At 43.7% G+C, this 20468-nt stretch overlaps 1 protein-coding gene across 1 annotated transcript in view; it reads right to left on the reverse strand.

Annotated features, from left to right (window-relative positions):
- Positions 1 to 20468, reverse strand: part of LOC143766490 (uncharacterized) — a 491244-nt gene that overhangs the window by 420019 nt on the left and 50757 nt on the right. The window contains exons 3-8 of the mRNA XM_077254212.1: positions 20018 to 20167; positions 19714 to 19890; positions 19508 to 19631; positions 19327 to 19424; positions 18317 to 18407; positions 8243 to 10476 (exon numbers count right to left, since the gene is read on the reverse strand). Coding sequence (XP_077110327.1) covers positions 9224 to 10476; positions 18317 to 18407; positions 19327 to 19424; positions 19508 to 19631; positions 19714 to 19890; positions 20018 to 20095 — 1821 coding nt within the window. The 5' untranslated portion in view covers positions 20096 to 20167 and the 3' untranslated portion in view covers positions 8243 to 9223. Of the gene's footprint in view, positions 10477 to 18316; positions 18408 to 19326; positions 19425 to 19507; positions 19632 to 19713; positions 19891 to 20017; positions 20168 to 20468 lie in introns of the transcript that reaches the window.

Consider the following 20468-nt stretch of genomic DNA (forward strand, 5'->3'; position numbering starts at 1 on the left):
GCTCCGGCTGACACTGCACTACTGAAGAGCAATAAATACTCACTGCTCTATGCGCACACAGTCCCGGCGTGCAGAGCAGTGAGTATTCTGGCAGCTGTGCTCTGCTTATGAGCTCCCTGACATGCGCTGCTTACAAGCATAAAGCAGCTGCTGGCACCGGAACAAGATGCTGCGAGGGGGCGCAGGGAATGCAAGTGAAATGATTTATTTTTTTATGTTTTCTGATGGGGCCATTCATTCCAGGATGGGGGTGGGGCCAATCATAATATTAATATTTATTTATATAGCTCCAACATATTCCGCAGCGCTTTACAGTTATCAGTTTTAAACACAACAGTCATAAGTAACAATGTTAACAATACAATAATTAAAGCAAAATAAGACGACCCTACTCATGAGAGCTTACAATCTACAATGAGGTGGGGGAAGATACAAAGTACAGGTGTGTATTTACAATGATGGTCCAGCCATCTGCAGGGGATGGGGGATAGATGGAAGTAGTGAATGGGCTACACACACACATAAAATGACTGATTAGTGAACGTGATAGGCCGCTCTTAACAAATGTGTTTTGAGGGAGCGCCTAAAACCATTCAAATTGTAGATGGTCCTAATATCTAGAGGTAGAGGATTGGCGTAGCACGGGAGAAGTCTTGGAGTCAGGAGTGGGAGGTACGGATCAGTGCAGAGGTTAGTCGAAAGTCGTTTGCAGAGCAGAGGTCAGTTAGGCCGATAGACCGAAATGAGGGAGGAGATGTAAGGGGGTGCTGCACTGTGGAGAGCTTTGTGGGTGAGAACAAGTACTTTGAGTTGGATTCTATAATGAATGGGCAGCCAGTGTAATGACTGGTGAAGAGCGGACACGTCTGAATACCGATTAGCTAGATGGACAACCCTGGTTGCTGCATTAAGGATAGACTGGGACCATGCATACCAGGACCGGTATGGGGGTCAATCATACCAGAATAAGTTTGGGGACATGCATACTAGGATGAGATGGGGGCCCTGCATACCAGATTAGGGGTGGGGCCATACATAATAGGACGAGATGGGGGCTCTGCATACCAGGATAGGGATTGGGGCCATGAATACTAGGACAAGATAGAGGCCCTGAATACCAGGATAGGGATTAGGCCATGCATACTAGGATGAGATTGGGGCCCTGCATACCAGGATAGAAATGAGGATGATCATTCCTGCCAGGATAAGAATGAAGAGGACCATTCCTACCAGGATAGGGATGAGGGATCCAAGCATACCAAGATAGGGACGAGAGGGCCATGCATACCAGAGTAGGGATGAGGGGACCATGTGTGTCACGGTTCCCACCGTGCTGCCAACAATATGTCACAGATCCCAACAATATGTCAGGCATCCCGGATACCTTGATAACAAGGGGGTTGTTTGATTTCCCCTGGTTTCTTCCGAAGGGGATTTAGCTACATCCCATTTTCCAGTTCCGGTTTGGAACTTGCAGCTCTCGGGCGCCCCCTTTACCCTCAGGTCAGATCAGGTACTGCACCAAGGGTAATTAATCACCAGAAACGCTGCATGCTATGTACTGGTTATTGGGCACACTGCAGCGAGGACGATAAAACTACTCCCAGTCAGCCGGGAACAATAATTATCAATTCTGCCGGTCGTTGCAAATACGCCCAATTGCACAGAGCAAGGTTGCTGCAACCAGCTCCGATTTTCATCAAAGGTTAACGGGTCCAGAGCCAACCCAAATCAGTAGCGTTATTCAGCTAAGAGGACGCACAGTTGTATAGAAAATGAAGAGTCAAGCTAGTAAAATTATAAATTTTACTCCATAAAAGATAGGCAGTATTTACAAAAATATTAAAAAGATGTTATAAAGAAGATGAATCATGTGTATATCGCAATTACAAATAAAAAGGGATTAATGTTGAAAATTGACTTACAATTCTTTTATATCATTCAATGGTATGCTATATGCTAGCTGGGGGAGGGGACCTTCCCCACTTATTCTCACATTAGATTGCACAGCCTGTCGTAGCTGAATCCCCAGCAAAAGACACTGCAAGAATCCTGCTTTACACAGATATTCCCTGGCTAAAGCCCAGGCACTACCCCTGTGGTGACATCACTTAGGGGCTGAAACCTCCCCTTTTCTTACAATATGAAAACTATTTTTTAAGCATAATTTGCTGTGTGAACCTCACATAAGTACGACACGATGCTCATGATGTTCCCCACGTCAGGGGTATTCTGTTAAGTGTAAAAACGGAGCCATTACATGAACTGCTTAAGGAGAAATCCAGAATTTGCACTCGTTGCGTCTAGTTGCTCGTTCTTTCTTGTGGCCTATATATTCCGGTCGTCCATTGGAAGACATGTTATTCGTAGTGTTCCAGCCCAAATCGGTGCCGTGATATTTAACTTTAATAGCACAAAGAAACTTATGTCTTACACCAGTTCCAACTAGTACTAGATGGGAGGAGTGAGCAGCCTTCGCAGAAACTGCTATTTGCTGGGGGCAATAAAAATTCTTCTTCACACACAAGCAACCAGCAGAGAAAAGGGGGGGTCAGAATAGCCCGCAGCCTGTGTCTTATAAAGCTGGACAGACTAAAACATGGCATATTCACATTATCGTGACAATCTATATCAGGATGTGGATGAGAGGACCATATACCAGGATAGGAAATATTAAGTACAAAATTTACCACATTTTTTGCTTCAGCTTTTATTTCCCTAATTTTCTCCTTTAAAACCTAGGTGAGTCTTATGGTCCGGTGCGTTTTATAGTACAAAAAATACTTTATTTCATTCAATAAAATGCAATAAAATGCAATTTCATTATGCAAAAATCATACAATGTTATTTCCTGGCTTTTATTTTAGATTCTGTCTCTTACAGTTGAAGTGTACATACAAAAAAAAAAAAAAAAAATTACAGACTTCATTCTTTGTAGCTGGAAAAACTTGCAAAAATCGGTATTGTATCCAATAGTTATTTTCCCCATTGTATATATTTTCTCCAGGTCAGAGCTAGTTTTGACAGTCAACAAAATACAATTTTCAAGTAATTCATTCTTTACACTCTAGGTATGATAATGACTTCTCGCTGTGTGGGATTTTTTTAATTTTTTTATGTTTAAAAGGGTTGTTCTCTACTGGGACAATCCCTTCTCAAGCCTTATGTTTGATCCTGTTAAAATAAAAATAATTATTCAAACCTTCCTTGCTGATGCAGCTCCAGCAGTGTCAGCACTTGCGTTCATGAAGCTCATGTGAGTTTGTCACGTAATGTGAGCCCTGCGGCCAATCAGAGCTGATGTCACTGTCCCCAACTTCAAATCAAACAATAGGAGGAAGTAGAGAGCAGCCGCAGCTCTGGTTTCCTGTTTATGTTCATTACTTCCGAAGGCAGGGACAGTGAAGCCGGCACAGATTGGGCACAGGGATTGTGTACTGTAACAACCTCACATGAATACTAACACCGCTAAATTGGCGCTGGCAAGGGAGCTGTGTATGAGTATTTTTGTTTTAATGAGGCCAAACATAAGGAATGACAAATATCTTGTTGAATAGTTAATATTAAACCAGGGTAACCATTAATGTACTAAATCATATAATACCCCATAAAACCACTTTTATTTATAAATTATTAAAATACCACCAACCCTGTGGTAATACCATGTAAACAAAACACATTGTGAACAAACTGGTATAGGGATAGGTGTTCCTACATGAATATCTAAACTGGTACCTGCCTGTCTGCGGGGGTTGGTGCCCTAGGGGGAACGTTGTGGTGCCCCCACTCCACGACGGCTGGCCCTAGGGTCCTTGATGAACCCTATTGGATACCCGGGGTCCCTCTACCCAATTATATAACTGAGGGTACCCCTGACCACTATACACAGAACAATCCTATGTCTAAGGAATCCTAATCCCCACACCGTGCCATAAAAACAATGGAGAACATGTAGAAAGGTTTAGGACGGTAATTCAATCAATGCAGCACACTGGCTCTCATTCCACATTCTAAATGGGGCTTTATGCCCTTCAGATTTGAGACCTCAATATGTACTCAATTGTGTGGTTAATGCCCCTATATGATGTGCTGCACATATGCTGTCATAAATATAGGTAAGTATACTGGTGAGTATACATCCAGATACAAATTAATAAAGTTCTCATCTAGCCAAAGCATGCCAACCGCCTTTCCAAAGTACCGCCTCAACGCGTTTAACCTCTCCGGCTCATCAGGAGGCCCAATTTAAGAACATGTGTCCCGATGGTGTCAGATAGCTATGAACTGTGATACACCATCTCTGATTTAAAAAGGCCGCCCGGGCTCTATGTCCATCTCATTTCCGGTTCAGCCAGAGGTCCGCCTCTGCGACCTTGCGTGGATACAGCATACTGCGCAGAATCACCATGGGACGCACTCATGATCTCGCTTTACCCAACCGTGTATTGCACATGCTCCTTCCAGAACACACCTACCCTTTCGATTCAGGTGTGTGCCTATTGCGCTTGCGTCTAGATGAGACGCATCGATTGCGTTCCACCCGATAAACACCAACTAGATGCTTCTGCGCAGACTCCTGGTTGTGTATCGCAAATGTTAGCCATCCAGTGCCTGCAGGCAGCATAACGGTGAATGTAAATTGCCGCCGCTTATGATATAGATATACATATCTTATTCTTTTGAAATGTACCATTCTGAATACAGCTTAATGTCAAAAAGATCATACCTATACGTGGCCCTATCTCTTACGCATGATCTAACGGTAGGAGTACAACGTATATAAGATTAGCCCGTTTCTTTAACATAGAAGACCCATAAGTCAGAGGATTTCTATTGTATGTTATATTTATCATACTAATCTATGTATCACCCTAACAAAGGATGAATTTTAGAGTAAAAGCATAGCCAGAATTTCTTCATGGAGATTTACATCAAGTCCCTCCCAACTAACAAGAAATGGGGAACACTCTAATGACCAGAAAAAGAAATCACTTTACATAAAGCCCCCACGATACAGGAAACAAGCAAAGGACAATTCTTCATTCAGCCCCTTAGGGGTCATTGCATCCATTCTAAAGGTCCATTCACATTCTTTCTGTAAGATTTTTTTTTTATCCATATTACCCCCTCTAGGGTTGGGTTTTACCACCTCAATGGCCATAAATCTGACATTCATCATATCACCCAGATGTTGAAGTCTCATGTGTCTCGCTAGAGTGGTGTCCCTGTTATTTCTGATGTCCCCAATATGTTCACCTACCCTCCTACGAAGCTTCCTCTTAGTTTTGCCAATATACAGTCATATGAAAAAGTTTGGGCACCCCTATTAATCTTAAGCTTAATGTTTTATAAAAATTGTTTTTTTTGCAACAGCTATTTCAGTTTCATATATCTAATAACTGTTGGACACAGTAATGTTTCTGCCTTGAAATGAGGTTTATTGTACTAACAGAAAATGTGCAATCTGCATTCAAACAAAATTTGACAGGTGCATAAGTATGGGCACCCTTATCATTTTCTTGTTTTAAATACTCCTACCTACTTTTTACTGACTTACTAAAGCACTTTTTTTGATTTTGTAACCTCATTGAGCTTTGAACTTTATAGCTAGGTGTATGCAATCATGAGAAAAGCTACTTAAAGTGGCCACTGGCAAGTTGTTCTCCTGTTTGAATCTCCTCTGAAGAGTGGCATCATGGGCTCCTCAAAACAACTGTCAAATGATCTGAAAACAAAGATTATTCAACATAGTTGTTCAGGGGAAGGATACAAAAAGCTGTCTCAGAGATTTAACCTGTCAATTTCCACTGTGAGGAACATAGTAAGGAAATGGAAGAAAACAGGTACAGTTCTTGTTAAGGCCAGAAGTGGCAGGCCAAGAAAAACATCAGAAAGGCAGAGAAGAAGAATGGTGAGATCAGTCAAGGATAGTGTTGAGCATTCCGATACTGCAAGTATCGGGTATCGGCCGATACTTGCTGTATCGGAATTCCGATACCGAGATCCGATATTTTTGTGATATCGGGTATCGGTATCGAAACAACATTAATGTAAAAATGTGTAAAAGAGAGAATTAAAATAAAAAATATTGCTATACTCACCTCTCCGACGCAGCCTGCACCTTACCGAGGGAAGCGGCAGCGTTCTTTGTTTAAAATTCGCGCTTTTCTTTCCTTTACGTGAGTCCCGGCTTGTGATTGGTTGCGTGCCGCCCATGTGACCGGGACGCAACCAATCACAGCAAGCCGTGACGTAATTTCAGGTCCTTCAGGATTTTAAAATTACGTTCCGGCGTTGTGATTGGTTGCGTCGCAGTCACATGGGCGACGCAACCAATCACAGCAAGCCGTGACGTAATTTCAGGTCCTTAAGGATTTTAAAATTGCGTCCCGGCTTTGTGATTGGTTGCGTCGCAGTCACATGGGAGACGCAACCAATCACAAGCCGTGACGTCACGGGAGGCTGGACACGCGCGCATTTTAAAATGGGCGCGTGTCCAGCCTCCCGTGACGTCCCGGCTTGTGATTGGTTGCGCCGCGATCAACCAATCACAAGCCGGGAGGCTGGACACGCGCGCATTTTAAAATTTTAAAATGCGCGCGTGTCCAGCCTCCCGGCTTGTGATTGGTTGACCGCGGCGCAACCAATCACAAGCCGGGACGTCACGGGAGGCTGGACACGCGCCCATTTTAAAATGCGCGTGTGTCCAGCCTCCCGGCTTGTGATTGGTTGACCGCGGCGCACAAAATGAGTGAGGATGAACTAAACCAAACAAGGGGAAACTGCCAATGTTGTCAAAACATCAATTGTTGCATAATAAGTTTGGTCGAATTTGCAGGATGTGTCTCACATTCCCATGTATCACCTCTCAGCTGATGTATTATACAAGCCTCCCGGCTTGTGATTGGTTGACCGCGGCGCAACCAATCACAAGCCGGGACGTCACGGGAGGCTGGACACGCGCCCATTTTAAAAAGCGCGCGTGTCCAGCCTCCCGTGACGTCACGGCTTGTGATTGGTTAATGGCGGCCATGTTGCCGGGACGCGGACCAATCATAAGCCGGGACGTCACTGGAGGCTGGACACGCGCGCTTTTTAAAAAGCGCGCGTGTCCAGCCTCCCGTGACGTCACGGCTTGTGATTGGTTAATGGCGGCCATGTTGCCGGGACGCGGACCAATCACAGCAAGCCGTGACGTAATTTCGTCACGGCTTGCTGTGATTGGTCCGCGTCCCGGCAACATGGCCGCCCTGACCAATCACAAGCCGGGACTTCACGTAACCAAGTAAAAGCGCAAATTTTAAACAAACAACGCTGCCGGTTCCCTCGCTGAGGTCCAGGCTGCGTCGGAGAGGTGAGTATAGCAATATTTTTTATTTTAATTCTTTATTTTACACATTTATATGGATCCCAGGGCCTGAAGGAGAGTTTCCTCTCCTTCAGACCCTGGGAACCATCAGGAATACCGTCCGATACATGAGTCCCATTGACTTGTATTGGTATCGGGTATCGGTATCGGATTGGATCCGATACTTTGCCGGTATCGGCCGATACTTTCCGATACCGATACTTTCAAGTATCGGACGGTATCGCTCAACACTAGTCAAGGACAATCCTCAGACCACCTCCAGAGAGCTGCAGCATCAACTTGCTGCAGATGGTGTCACTGTGCATCGGTCAACTATACAACGTATTTTGCACAAGGAGAAGCTGTATGGGAGAGTGATGCAAAAGAAGCCGTTTCTGCAAGCACACCACAAACAGAGATGGCTGAGGTATGCAAAAACACATTTGGAGAAGCCAATTTCTTTTTGGAAGAAGGTCCTGTGGACTCATGAAACCAAGATTGAGTTGTTTGGTAATGCAAAAAGGCGTTGTGCATGGCGGCAAAAAAACACAGTGCGTTGTATAGTTGACCGATGCACAGTGACACCATCTGCAGCAAGTTGATGCTGCAGCTCTCTGGAGGTGGTCTGAGGATTGTCCTTGACTGATCTCACCATTCTTCTTCTCTGCCTTTCTGATGTTTTTCTTGGCCTGCCACTTCTGGCCTTAACAAGAACTGTACCTGTTTTCTTCCATTTCCTTACTATGTTCCTCACAGTGGAAATTGACAGGTTAAATCTCTGAGACAGCTTTTTGTATCCTTCCCCTGAACAACTATGTTGAATAATCTTTGTTTTCAGATCATTTGACAGTTGTTTTGAGGAGCGCATGATGCCACTCTTCAGAGGAGATTCAAACAGGAGAACAACTTGCAAGTGGCCACTTTAAGTAGCTTTTCTCATGATTGCATACACCTGGCTATGAAGTTCAAAGCTCAATGAGGTTACAAAATCAAAAAAAGTGCTTTAGTAAGTCAGTAAAAAGTAGGTAGGAGTATTTAAAACAAGAAAATGATAAGGGTGCCCATACTTATGCACCTGTCAAATTTTGTTTGAATGCAGATTGCACATTTTCTGTTAGTACAATAAACCTCATTTCAAGGCAGAAACATTACTGTGTCCAACAGTTATTAGATATATGAAACTGAAATAGCTGTTGCAAAAAAAACAATTTTTATAAAACATTAAGCTTAAGATTAATAGGGGTGCCCAAACTTTTTCATATGACTGTAGTCCTTTGGACAGGTGGCCATGTATACCACCCCTGAGGACCTGCAGTTAGAAAAATCCCTTTGATAGAAGACCTTTCCTGTGGAGAATCTCACAAAGGCCTTATTGGGTTTCATCCATTTACACATCTGACAGTCTCCACAACGAAAGAAGCCACAGGGTTTTTTTTTATCAAGCCACGTGCCCCCACCTCTTGCTCTACTGTAGTGGCTATAAACCAATACATCTTTTAGTGACTTTCCTCTTCTATAGGTGATATCTGGGTGAGGACCTAACAGATCCCTGAGGTCTGGATCCATTTTAAGGATGTCCCAGTGTCTATTTATGATTTCCCTCACTTTATGATGTTGATGATCATCATAGGTCCCTATGATCCTGATCACATCCTTTGTTCTTTCACGTGAGATGTCATGCTTGTGTAGTAGCTGTTGTCTACTTTTAGCTTTTAGCTGTTGCACCCTGATAAGCTGTTTCCAAAACATGCCTAGGGTAGCCTTTTTCCATAACATAAGGAATGACAAGGTGTTGTCCTAGTAGTAAGACAACTGTTTTAAGAAGTTACAATTTTTGGTTAAATATTTCCCACATTTTGAACATGAAAAAGGCTTCTACCCTGTGTGGCTTTTCTGGTGTCTAGCAAGATCTGATTTCCGAGTAAAACATTTCCCACATTCTGAACATGAAAAAGGTTTCTCACCAGTGTGAGTTCTCTGGTGCTTAACCAAATCTGATTTCTGGTAAAAACATTTCCCACATTCTGAACATGAAAAAGGCTTCTCACCTGTGTGAGTTCTGTGGTGCTTAACCAATTTTGATTTCTCGTTAAAACATTTCCCACATACTGAACAGGAAAAAGGCTTCTCCCCTGTGTGAATTCTCTGGTGGCTATCAAGATGCGCTTTCATGTTAAAACATTTCCCACATTCTGAGCAGGAAAAAGGCTTCTCCCCTGTGTGGATTCTCTGGTGGCTATCAAGATTCACTTTCTGATTAAAACATTTCCCACATTCTGAACATGAAAAAGGCTTCTCACCTGTGTGAGTTCTCTGGTGATTAACCAAAATTGATTTCTTGTAAAAAAATTTCCCACATTCTGAACATGAAAAAGGCTTCTCACCTGTGTGAGTTATCTGGTGATTAACCAAAATTGATTTCTGACTAAAACATTTCCCACATTCTGAACATGAAAAAGGCTTCTCACCTGTGTGAGTTCTCTGGTGCTTAACCAAAACTGATTTCTGATTAAAACATTTCCCACATTCTGAACATGAAAAAGGCTTCTCACCTGTGTGAGTTATCTGGTGATTAACCAAAATTGATTTCTGACTAAAACATTTCCCACATTCTGAACATGAAAAAGGCTTCTCACCTGTGTGAGTTCTCTGGTGCTTAACCAAATCAGATTTCTGATTAAAACATTTCCCACATTCTGAACATGAAAAAGGCTTCTCCCCTGTGTGAGTTCTTTGGTGTGTAACAAGATTCCACTTATGGTTAAAACATCTCCCACACTTGGAACAAGAAAATCTATTCTCTGCTGTGTGAATTTTTTGATGCTTAAGAAAAGATTCTTGGAGGGGAAAATGATTTCCATACTCTAACAGTGTAAATGGCTTCTTTACTTCAGGATCAATTTGTTTTTTAATGCTTATTTTGTGACTTTGATTTTCCTTAGTAGTCGGTAATGAATCAGAAGACAGGACCTGTTTCAAAAGATCAGACGATAGATCTTTGCTGTGAAGGGATGATGGTATATCTGGAGTAATGGCATTCACTTCAATTGTATCCTGTGGGATCTTAAGATTATCTGATTTAAAAACTGAAGATGTCAGCTGCCCCTCGGATCGCCTGGTGCAGTTATCTGTTAAAAATCAAACCAATTAGTTTTCATAAAAAAATCCTTGAATTTTACATATTTTATCGTTTATATGTAAACTGTCCACAACATGACAAGTTATGTTGAATACGTAATTATTCACTAAGGCTAGTTTCACATTTGCATTAGAATCCGCAGCGTTTAATCCGCAAACGCAAGTACAGGAAAAAACGCATAGAAGCGCGTACAAATGCAGCGGTTTTTAGGCGCATGCGGTTTAAAAACGCTGCCTTTCCATGCTTTTCATGCGTTTTTTCATGCGTTTGCGTTTTTTGTGCACATGGTGGAAAATTTTACAAGAGAAAAATCTAGATAACCAGACACCGCCAATGGGACTACAAAGGGCGTGTATTATGGCATATCTATATATAGACCCTAGGACTGCTGAAATCTTACCAGTGTGCTACTGTATCCTGTGTCATGATGGATCTTTGCATGGATAGATTTACTTTAACCTGGATCTAAGCAGCAAGTTTTTTCTTGTGTGCATTTGCTTGGGAGCAACACCAAAACCGTGAAAGAGAGAAAAACACAGCATAGGTGTTTTTGGCAACACCTTATTATAGAACTCCGGGAAAGCCGTGGAGCATATCACACGCTGTATGGCGAGCTTAATGCCAACCTGGACAAATTCCCGGAATATATCAGGATTTCGCAAGACTCTTTTTTGGAGTTGCTTGCTCGTGTTCAAGGAGTCATCCGGAGACAGGACACCCAGCTCCGTAGAGCGATTCCAGCAGAGGAACATCTCCTGGTTACCTTAAGGTACGTAATAATTCTAAACAAATGCCAGTCACAATTATTGTTGGTCTGACATGTATTCTTTGTATTTTCCTTTATGTCTTTAGCAAAATAACACCATAAATAGAATTGAATGTAATTATTTTTTCTTTATTTTATTACAGATTTCTGGCAACCGGAGAGAGCTTGTCATTGCTCCACTTCCAGTACCGGCTTGGTATTTCCACCCTGTCCGGAATAGTTTTGGACACCTGTTGGGCTTTGTGGAACGTTCTCCGTGAAGAATTTATACCCATATCCACCGAGGACATGTGGATGGGAATTGCTGATAAATTCTGGACTGTGAGTGATTTCCCCAACTGTTTGGGTGCGGTGGATGGAAAGCACATCTGGATTATTAAACCAGCCAGAACGGGACACATCTGGCAGGACAATATGTTGTAAAATGTCCTGTTGGCTTTGGGTCTGTACCAGTTAGGTTTTAAATGTTACTAGTGTTTGTTGTTTTCTCTTCAGCCTGCGACACAAAGTCAGAGTAAACAGAAAGAAGAGATCATGGAGAAAATACAAGTATTATTTTTTTGGGCCACCTCGTATCTCTATACCAAACAAACACACAAAAAATAAAGTGTGCGGCGCATTTTTTTATTTGGTGCACAGTGTGTGTTGCCGGCGGCGAAATACACAATTAACCAAACCTTATTGGGGGCAAAAAAACATGATTATTTATTTTAACAAAACCAAAAAAAAAATAATAATAATTAGCTGCGCCTGCTTGGGGTTGATTGACGGAAATGGGTGGTGTGGAGCTGTGAGGGCTGGCTAACTGGACGACGCACGGGTGGCTGGAGAAGGTGCAAAAAAATGACTGGGGTCTGGAAATTCGGGGATTGGGCTAGACACATGAGAGGGCAGAGACACACTGGAAGGGTGAGACAAACCAGACATTACAGACACATTGCGAGGTGAGGGGGGAGGGATAGCTATCTTCTTTAGTTTTTTTTGCCTTTCCCTTTCTGGGATCGGTGCTGCAGTCCGGGGAGCTTTGTTGGGCTCATTGGTATCGGCCTGGCCGTGGTGGCCGACCTGTCAGGGTCCGTGTGCCATTGCAGCGGCATTGTTGTGGTGGCGGGGAACGCCAGGCCAGGGTCCAGCAGCGGCATTGTTGTGGTGGCGGAGAACGCCAGACCAGGGTCCGGCAGCGGCATTGTTGTGGTGGCGGGTAACGACAGGCCAGGGTCCAGCAGCGGCATTGTTGTGGTGGCGGGGAAGGCCAGGCCAGGGTCCGGCAGCTGCTGCATGGTAGTGGCCCTGCGGAAGGCCATGCCAGGGTCCTGCGGCTGCCGCATGGTGGTGGCAGTGGAGGAGGTTCAAGCAGGAGCAGCAGTTGTCATGGTGGTGGCGGTGGGCTGTCCAACAGCACTCGGCATGGTGGTGGTGCTATAGTGGTGTCCGGCAATGCTTGGAATGGAGGTGGCCGTGCAGTGGTATGCAGCAGAGGTCGGCATTGAGGTAAAGCGTGACAGTGTGGGCACAGGTGGAAATGCCCCCACTGTCTGCTGAAAATACCGACTCTGCTGCATAGCCTGCACATAAGCAGCATTGCAGGCCTGCATAACACTAATCTGGAGATCGCGAGTAAGGTGTTCCGACATGCCCTGTTCAATTTGATTAAAAAAAAAAATGATGTGCTGGCCTCTGGAGGTCGGCTTTCACTTGGGCAAGGGCTGTGGTAACCTCCTGGATACGTGTACTCATACGGCTAATGGCAGTATCCAGTCGGTCACTGAATTGTTGAGTCTCTCGTGAAAAACCGAGCTCAAGTGCAAAAGCTCGGGCATGAGTGACCTGTCCGCGGCCCTCTGCTGCTGCCGGGAGGAGCCACCCAAAAAAATGGTCAGAGGCAGAGGACTGGGAAAGGGGATCACCTGACGGACCAGCTTCCTGGTCTCCAGTTAGTGTGGCAGGCCCACTTGCTGCAGAGCTGGAGGATGGATGGGACGGGTCCATGGCTGTCTGAAGGACCGCTCCAGAACCTGGGCCAACAGTGCTGCTCCATGTGCTGTGAAAAAATAAGAAAACATATTAATACCAAATACTTACAAAACACCAACTCATGTGTAATATAAACATACAAATTAAGGCTGAGGTCACACTAGCAGTATTTGGTCCGAGTTTTACATCAGATTTTGGAAGCCAAAACCAGGAGCACAACAGTCCGAGGAAAAGTATAATCGAAACAGATGCATTTATCACCCACTCCTGGTTTTGGATTCCAAATACTGATGTAAAATAGTGACCAAAAAATGCTAGTGTGACGGCAGACTAATGCAATACAAAACATCTTTTTTTTTTTTTTTCACCAAAAAATATACTTACGTTCTCTGGGCAAGACCGGTCTCAAAAATGCAAGAATGCGGTGGTATTTGTATTTTCTGATCCTTGATCCAGAACCACTAGGAAGCCGGCTCTCTTGATGCAGGTCCTTGTTGAAGCAGTCCTTCATCGAACGCCAACGTGTTTTGACTCTGCCCACTGTTGAAAAAACAAAACATAATGGTTAGACAATGGTCTTTTGACCGTGCTCAAACAAGTGTGTGATGAGAGAAACTCTCAGGAGTTTCACTCATCACACACAGTTGTATGAGCAATGCAAGGTCTCTGCTGCTTCACACTGCATTGCAATACTTACCATATGCAGTTCGGACCCGAGTCGGGGCGTTGTCCCAGCCATCCCACATCGCTATGGCCACCTCATTCCATAGCCGCCGGATCGTCCCCACAACGGGACTCGCTCATGGACCAGGGAGATGAAGTGGTCATTTTCTATGAGGTCCTCATCCCGTTCTGGAACATAAAAATAAAAAGGACATTAATGTTGGGAGACATTAATATAAGTAAGAAAGAAAACAGAAGCAGAGAAATGGCATGAATATTGAAAGTCAAAAAAAAAAAAAAAAGGAGTGCAGAAGAAAAATGTAAAGAAAGAGAAAAAGTAAAGAAATGAAGATTCAAGAATTGTAAAGTGAGCATACAATAAACAGCCAGCCACATATACGTACACGCTGCCGCTGTGCCACCCGACCGTGACACCGCTCAGCCTCTGCCGCAATGGAAGAAGTGCTCTAAAAAAACAAACAAAAACATTGTCATACGTGTTGATGTGACAGTGAATACTTACCAATCTGAGGAGGTGAGTACTCACTTCGCTGACATTTTCCGCTTGTGCAGGCCCAGGCGTTTGATCTTCATCAGAAGAAGATGACATTCTGATGCATGCAGAAAGAAAGAAATTAGGACATGTAGAGACAGAAAATAGAAAATATAGGCATTGGCTAGGATATGCTCACATTGTTCAGTGTCTTGTTTTCCTCCAAGGTTGTAGCCGGCGTCTCGTCTGGTTCTCTGTCTGCTGAGTAGTGACCTGCAAATGTCCACTCCCTCCATTTATCACCTTTGTATGTGGGGGGTGGCTAATCAGTGTCTAGACATGTTTTCCTGAAAAAACAACGCATGCGTTCACAAACGCAAGCAAACGCATGTGCTTGTGAACGCATGCGTTCACATAGACAGCAATATGGTTTTTTTGGCGCATTCCTTCCGCAATCAACCGCATACGTTTTTAGGCAGCAAATTGACGCCTCTAAAATTACTACATGTAGCATTTACCGCGCCAATCCGCAGACGACGAAACGACGCATGCGTCGTCAAAAAGCAACCGATCGCAGGCACATGCGTCCCTAATGTTAAATATAGGAATACACAACGCATGTGGATATTTGCGGAAGAAACGCTGCGGACACAACCGCAAATGTGAAACCGGCCTAAGACAATGACAGCTCACAGTCTAATAGAAAACCTCATAGGATAAACCAGTAGAGTGTGGGGTTCAACCGTTTGTCCATTCTGCCTCCGAAATATAGAGTAAAAAGTCACCAAACAATGTTATGTTGAGGAAAATTACACCAATAAACCTTCTACTCATCTCCCAAAAAAACAAGTCCCCACTCAGGTCCATTATCTGTCAGTGAAAAACAGGTTTCTACATTACAAGTGGCTCAAAGGCTCTTGAAAAGCACCATCGCTTCCATACACCAATCCAGCAATATCCACTCTCCCAAAGTCAAATTTTCCCCTCGCTTCTGAACCTTGCAGTGTGCCCAAACCACATTTAGCATCCATGTATAAAGCACGTGTAAAGCGCCATGGAATAAATGGCGATATAAAAATGAATAATGATAATAAATAATGTATTTGGCATTACTATAGTGATAAGAACCCACTTAATTTACAATGTGTGTGTCTCCTGAACCACAATCTGGGCACTGTGTGTTGGGTAATAAAATGGCATATTTGCAATTTTCACTCTCCAACATCCACTGCGTGCTAATTTCTGGAAAATGGCTCTGAGGTCAACATAGTCACTACTACAATACATTAATCCCCTGAGGGTTATAATTTCCAAAATAAAGTCAATTTATGGGGATTTCTACCGCTCTCGTTTTCTGCCATTTTCTCATATTAGGACATACCATATGCAGAAGCCCTATCTCCTCTGGGATCTGCTCCTGTGATGTTTGGTTCTGTTACCAGGCACGACCTTATTCATTCTACAGGCGGCACTGGTAAATGGAGGACACATCGAAACCAGAAGCTCTGGGCGACGCAGGCTCTGCCCTGCCACTGAGATTAGGGTGCCTGGGAGTTGTAGTACCATCCAGTCTGGCAGTATGGATGTGTGTTCTCCAGCTCCCTGCTCCAGCCAGTTGGAAAGCACCACACCCTCCTAAAGCTGGAAGCATATTGCTGGAAGCTGTCAGATACAGCCTTCTCCTCTGGTTAATTCCTCTGTGCTCCTCTCCCGGCTTGTTTATTTGTTTCCTGTTGTGACCTCGGCTCGCTTACTGACTACTCTTGTGTCTTCTGATTTTGTATTTTCTCTGCTCTCCTGGTACTGACCCGGTTACCTGACTATTCTTGCTACATCTCGCATCACATAACAGAAGGTAACACCATGGCCAAGGCCTAGGGCTCTCTGTCTAAGATCAGACCCAAGAAGAAGGGTTAAAGTAAGTGAACAAGGCAATCCCTGGGATCTGTAAAATGGAACATTAGCTAATAGCTAATTCTGCCGACCTTAGAGCGTTTCTTTTAACCCCTTCTTTTTTGTATTTTCATAGTTGTTGCTATATTCTTTTGCACCATGTATTCTCTAATAAAATTTATACCTTTTATATACATTTTGGACTGCTTCTTATCGTGAGGTGTTCAGCCTCTGTTTTTGTATATCTGTAAAATGGAGTAGATAGCGCCAAGTCTGTTCATGGTGGCCATCTTTTGAGCTGCCAGGTGACCACGAACAGTGCCCCCAATGCATTGCATCTGCAAACTATTTCTGCAAGATCTGCAGTCAAATAGCTAAATAGCTTCTTAACCCTGCCATGTGCCCAGACAGTAGTGTACCATTGTATATAGGGTACTGTCAGATTCAAGAGAAGTTGGAAAATAATTTGTAAGGTCCATTTGTTTCCTACTATCCTTTGTGAAGAATTCCAAAGTTATCACTACAAAGTGACACACATGAGGTAATCGGGTCCTGATTAGGAACAAAAAAGGACTGCAGGAAGTGGTTAAGTCAAAGGATTTGAGCAGTAACTACTGTAGTCAAAAACTGACCTAAGATAATAACACATCTACTTAAATGATCAAACTCAACAGTCTTCATCTACTATATAGTTGTCTAAGGGTCACTTCCGTCTGTCTGTCCAGGAAATCCCGCGTCGCTGAGTGGTCGCGGCCGCCAGGCCACGACCAATCAGCGATGGGCACAGTCCGGCCGAGAATTAGTCCCTCCCTACTCCCCAGCCATCAGTGCCGGCTCCATACTCCCCTCCAGTCAGCGCTCACACAGGGTTAATGGCAGCGTTACACCGCGTTATGCTGCGGTGTAACGCACTCCGTTAACGCTGCTATTAACCCTGTGTGACCAACTTTTTACTATTGATGCTGCCTATGCAGCATCAATAGCAAAAAAAATCTAATGTTAAAAATAATAAAAAAAATAAAAAATCATTATATACTCACATTCCGGCGCCTTTCCCGCTCCTCGGGATGCTCCGGTGACCGGTCCATGCATTGCGGTCTGCGATGACCGCTACGTCATCATCTCGTGAGACCGCAATGCACTCTTGGGACCGGAGCGTCGCAAGGAGCATCGGTAAAGGCCTCGCCTGGATCCGGGGGCCAACGGAAGGTGAGTATATAACTATTTTTTATTTTAATTCTTTTTTTTTTTTTTTTAACAGGGATATAGTGCCCATATTGCTATATACTGCGTGGGCTGTGTTATATACTACATCTCTGTGCTATATACTATATGGGCTGTGCTCTATACTACGTGGCCTGTGTTATGTACTGCGTGGGCAGTGTTATATACTACGTCTCTATGCTATATACTACGTTGCTGTGTTATATACTATATTATATACTAATATACTATGTTGGCTTTGTTATACGCTACTTGGCTGTGCTATATTTCTCTGCTGTATCTGTGCATCATGAATTGTGGTATGTGTTAAAGAGGGGGCTCCACTTAGACTTCTTTCACCCGGGGCCCTCAAAAACCTGGAGCCTGCCCTGGCTTCACTGATTGGTCACGGCCGGTTGGCTGAATCCGGTGTATAAATTGCATTATTCTGAAAAGTTCATAAATAAACTACATACGTATTCTAGAATACCCAATGTGGGCCACCATCTAGTCAGTAATAAATGAGTAACTAGTGGTGAAACCTCTGGGGTAATTAGAGTATGGGGCTCAGTGGCTCTTTCAAGCTACATTATTATCAGGACCAATGGTAGATGTCACATCAGTTTCAAGAAGAAATACTAGACCTTCAAATACTTTTTTTTATAACAGTTTAGAGCTGATGTGTCAAAGTTTGGATGGAGGAGAATGTTGAGGTCTAGGAGGCAAAATGGTGAACACCCGATTGTGATACAACCGGGCTATACAACCGATAAAGCAGCCATAGCCGGTGACTGAGAAGAATCTGTGACTTCTCTGCATTTAGTGGATACTACTTACCTGGGTAGTCGTATGTTGGAATCTCCTCTTTACACCACTCATCACCCCTCACATATGTCTCTGTAGTATTAATATGGGTCAGATCTTCACCCTGAAACAAATATTGTAAAAGTCACAGACAGATGAAAAGAAAAGACAGTCACATCTATGATCAGCTCTAATGCTGCCATCAGTTCTGCCATCAGAGCATTACAGTCCTTACTGGCGAATAGGGCCTGGTGAGCAGAGGGCCCACAGCAGGCCGCCTCTCCTCTACGGGCCCCAGTGGCTCAACTGATCATGCATTGTCAGATGCACGGCAAGTTAAAATCTGATGCCTTGCGGGAGATCACAAGCTGGCAGCTGATGTCAGAGGGCACATTGCCGGCGTATAATGACACTCGCATATGATGGTACACACCTCAGATGTATTAGGTGGAGGACACCGCTGGACCTCACCAGGGCAGGATAAACTTTTTTTTATGTAAATCTGCAGTAAGACGCTGCATTATACTACTATGGGGGTGCATTATACTATTATGGGGCTGCATTATACTATGAAGTGCATCATACCACTATGGGAGGACATTATACTAAGAGGTGCATTATACTACTACAGAGGTGCATTGTACTACTATGGGGGTGCATTATACCACTATGGGGGTGCATTATACTATGAGGTGCATTTTACTCCTAAGGGGATGCATTATTTAACTATATATGACTATGGGATGCATTATACAGATACAGATGCAGAGTTTTTCTATGAGTGGGCAGTGGTAGGTTCGAAAGTTGGAGACGGAGCTGGGGGGGGGGGGGGTGTATTCTGGGCAGAGTCCCAAGTGGACCAGAAATTTTGCCAGTCTGGGACACCGAAATTCCTGGTAGCAGCCCTGCCTGCCATCTGCACCATTCTCATTACACAAGTATAAAACATATAATACTGGTGAATAAAACAAGACTGAGCACAAGACCTTCACAGCCGTCTACACATCATAGGGGAGATCTCAAAACACCTTCTCTCCATCTACCTGATGATCCTGAGGAACATTGGGATCTTCTTGTTTACAGTCCTGTGGAAGAAGAGGATTGGGACATCTCTCTGGTGTGGTCCTCCTACTGGATAGAACTGGAGGAAACACATACAGAGACTGAATTCATTCTTTACATTCAGATAATTATAGGCCGTATGTATTTAGTCCTGTCTATTACCTGGTGATGTGAGGGGCTGGGGAACCTCCATCATGACTTCCTTGTACACATCTTTGTGTCCTGCTAAATACTCCCACTCCTCCATGGAGAAATAGACGGCGACATCCTGACACCTTATAGGAACCTGACACATACAATGATACCGTCATCCCCCGAAACCTTCACAGTGTTACTGTATAATGTCCCAGCATTCCCAGCAGTGTCACCTCTCCAGTCAGCAGCTCAATCATCTTGTAGGTGAGTTCTAGGATCTTCTGGTCATTGATGTCCTCATGTATCAGGTGAGGTGGAGGCCCCGTGATTGGGCTCAGGGGTCTTCCCCATCCCTCAGACATAGGGTCCTGACAGCGGTCACTAGAGGTAGTTTTCACTAGTATGTAATCCTGGTAATGGAGAGACAATAATAAATCTCACTACAGACATTTCCAGAGTCCTCACCTCTCCAGTTCTGTCCATCTGTTATTCCCATAGATAAGAATGATGTAATGTGACGTCATCAGAATCTCTCACCTCTCCAGTAAGCCGGAAGAGGATCTCTAGGGTGAGGTGTAATATCCTCTCCGTCATCTTGTCTCTGGCCATATCCATCTTTGATGGGTAAATCAGGAAAATGCTCTTATATAGAAGATCTTCACTGAGAGGATCCGATATTGTAGAGACCTGAATGAGAAGATGAGCCAATGTAACATCATAAAAATCCCGTGTAATAATACAATTACCGGAGATAAGGGAAGCATAAGAGATTGATTATTTTACAGTATTTTGTTTTCTTCTTTACATCTACTAATAAAACCAATATACACGGCTCAAAAAAATAAAGGGAACACTAAAATACCACATCCTAAATATCACTGAATGAAATATTTCAGTTGCAAATTTTTATTCATTGCATAGTGGAATGTGTTGAGAACAATAAAACATAATTATCAATGTAAATCAAAATGAATATCCCATGGAGGTC

Source organism: Ranitomeya variabilis, chromosome 4 (genome assembly GCF_051348905.1).
Source record: "Ranitomeya variabilis isolate aRanVar5 chromosome 4, aRanVar5.hap1, whole genome shotgun sequence".
NCBI lineage: Eukaryota > Metazoa > Chordata > Amphibia > Anura > Dendrobatidae > Ranitomeya > Ranitomeya variabilis.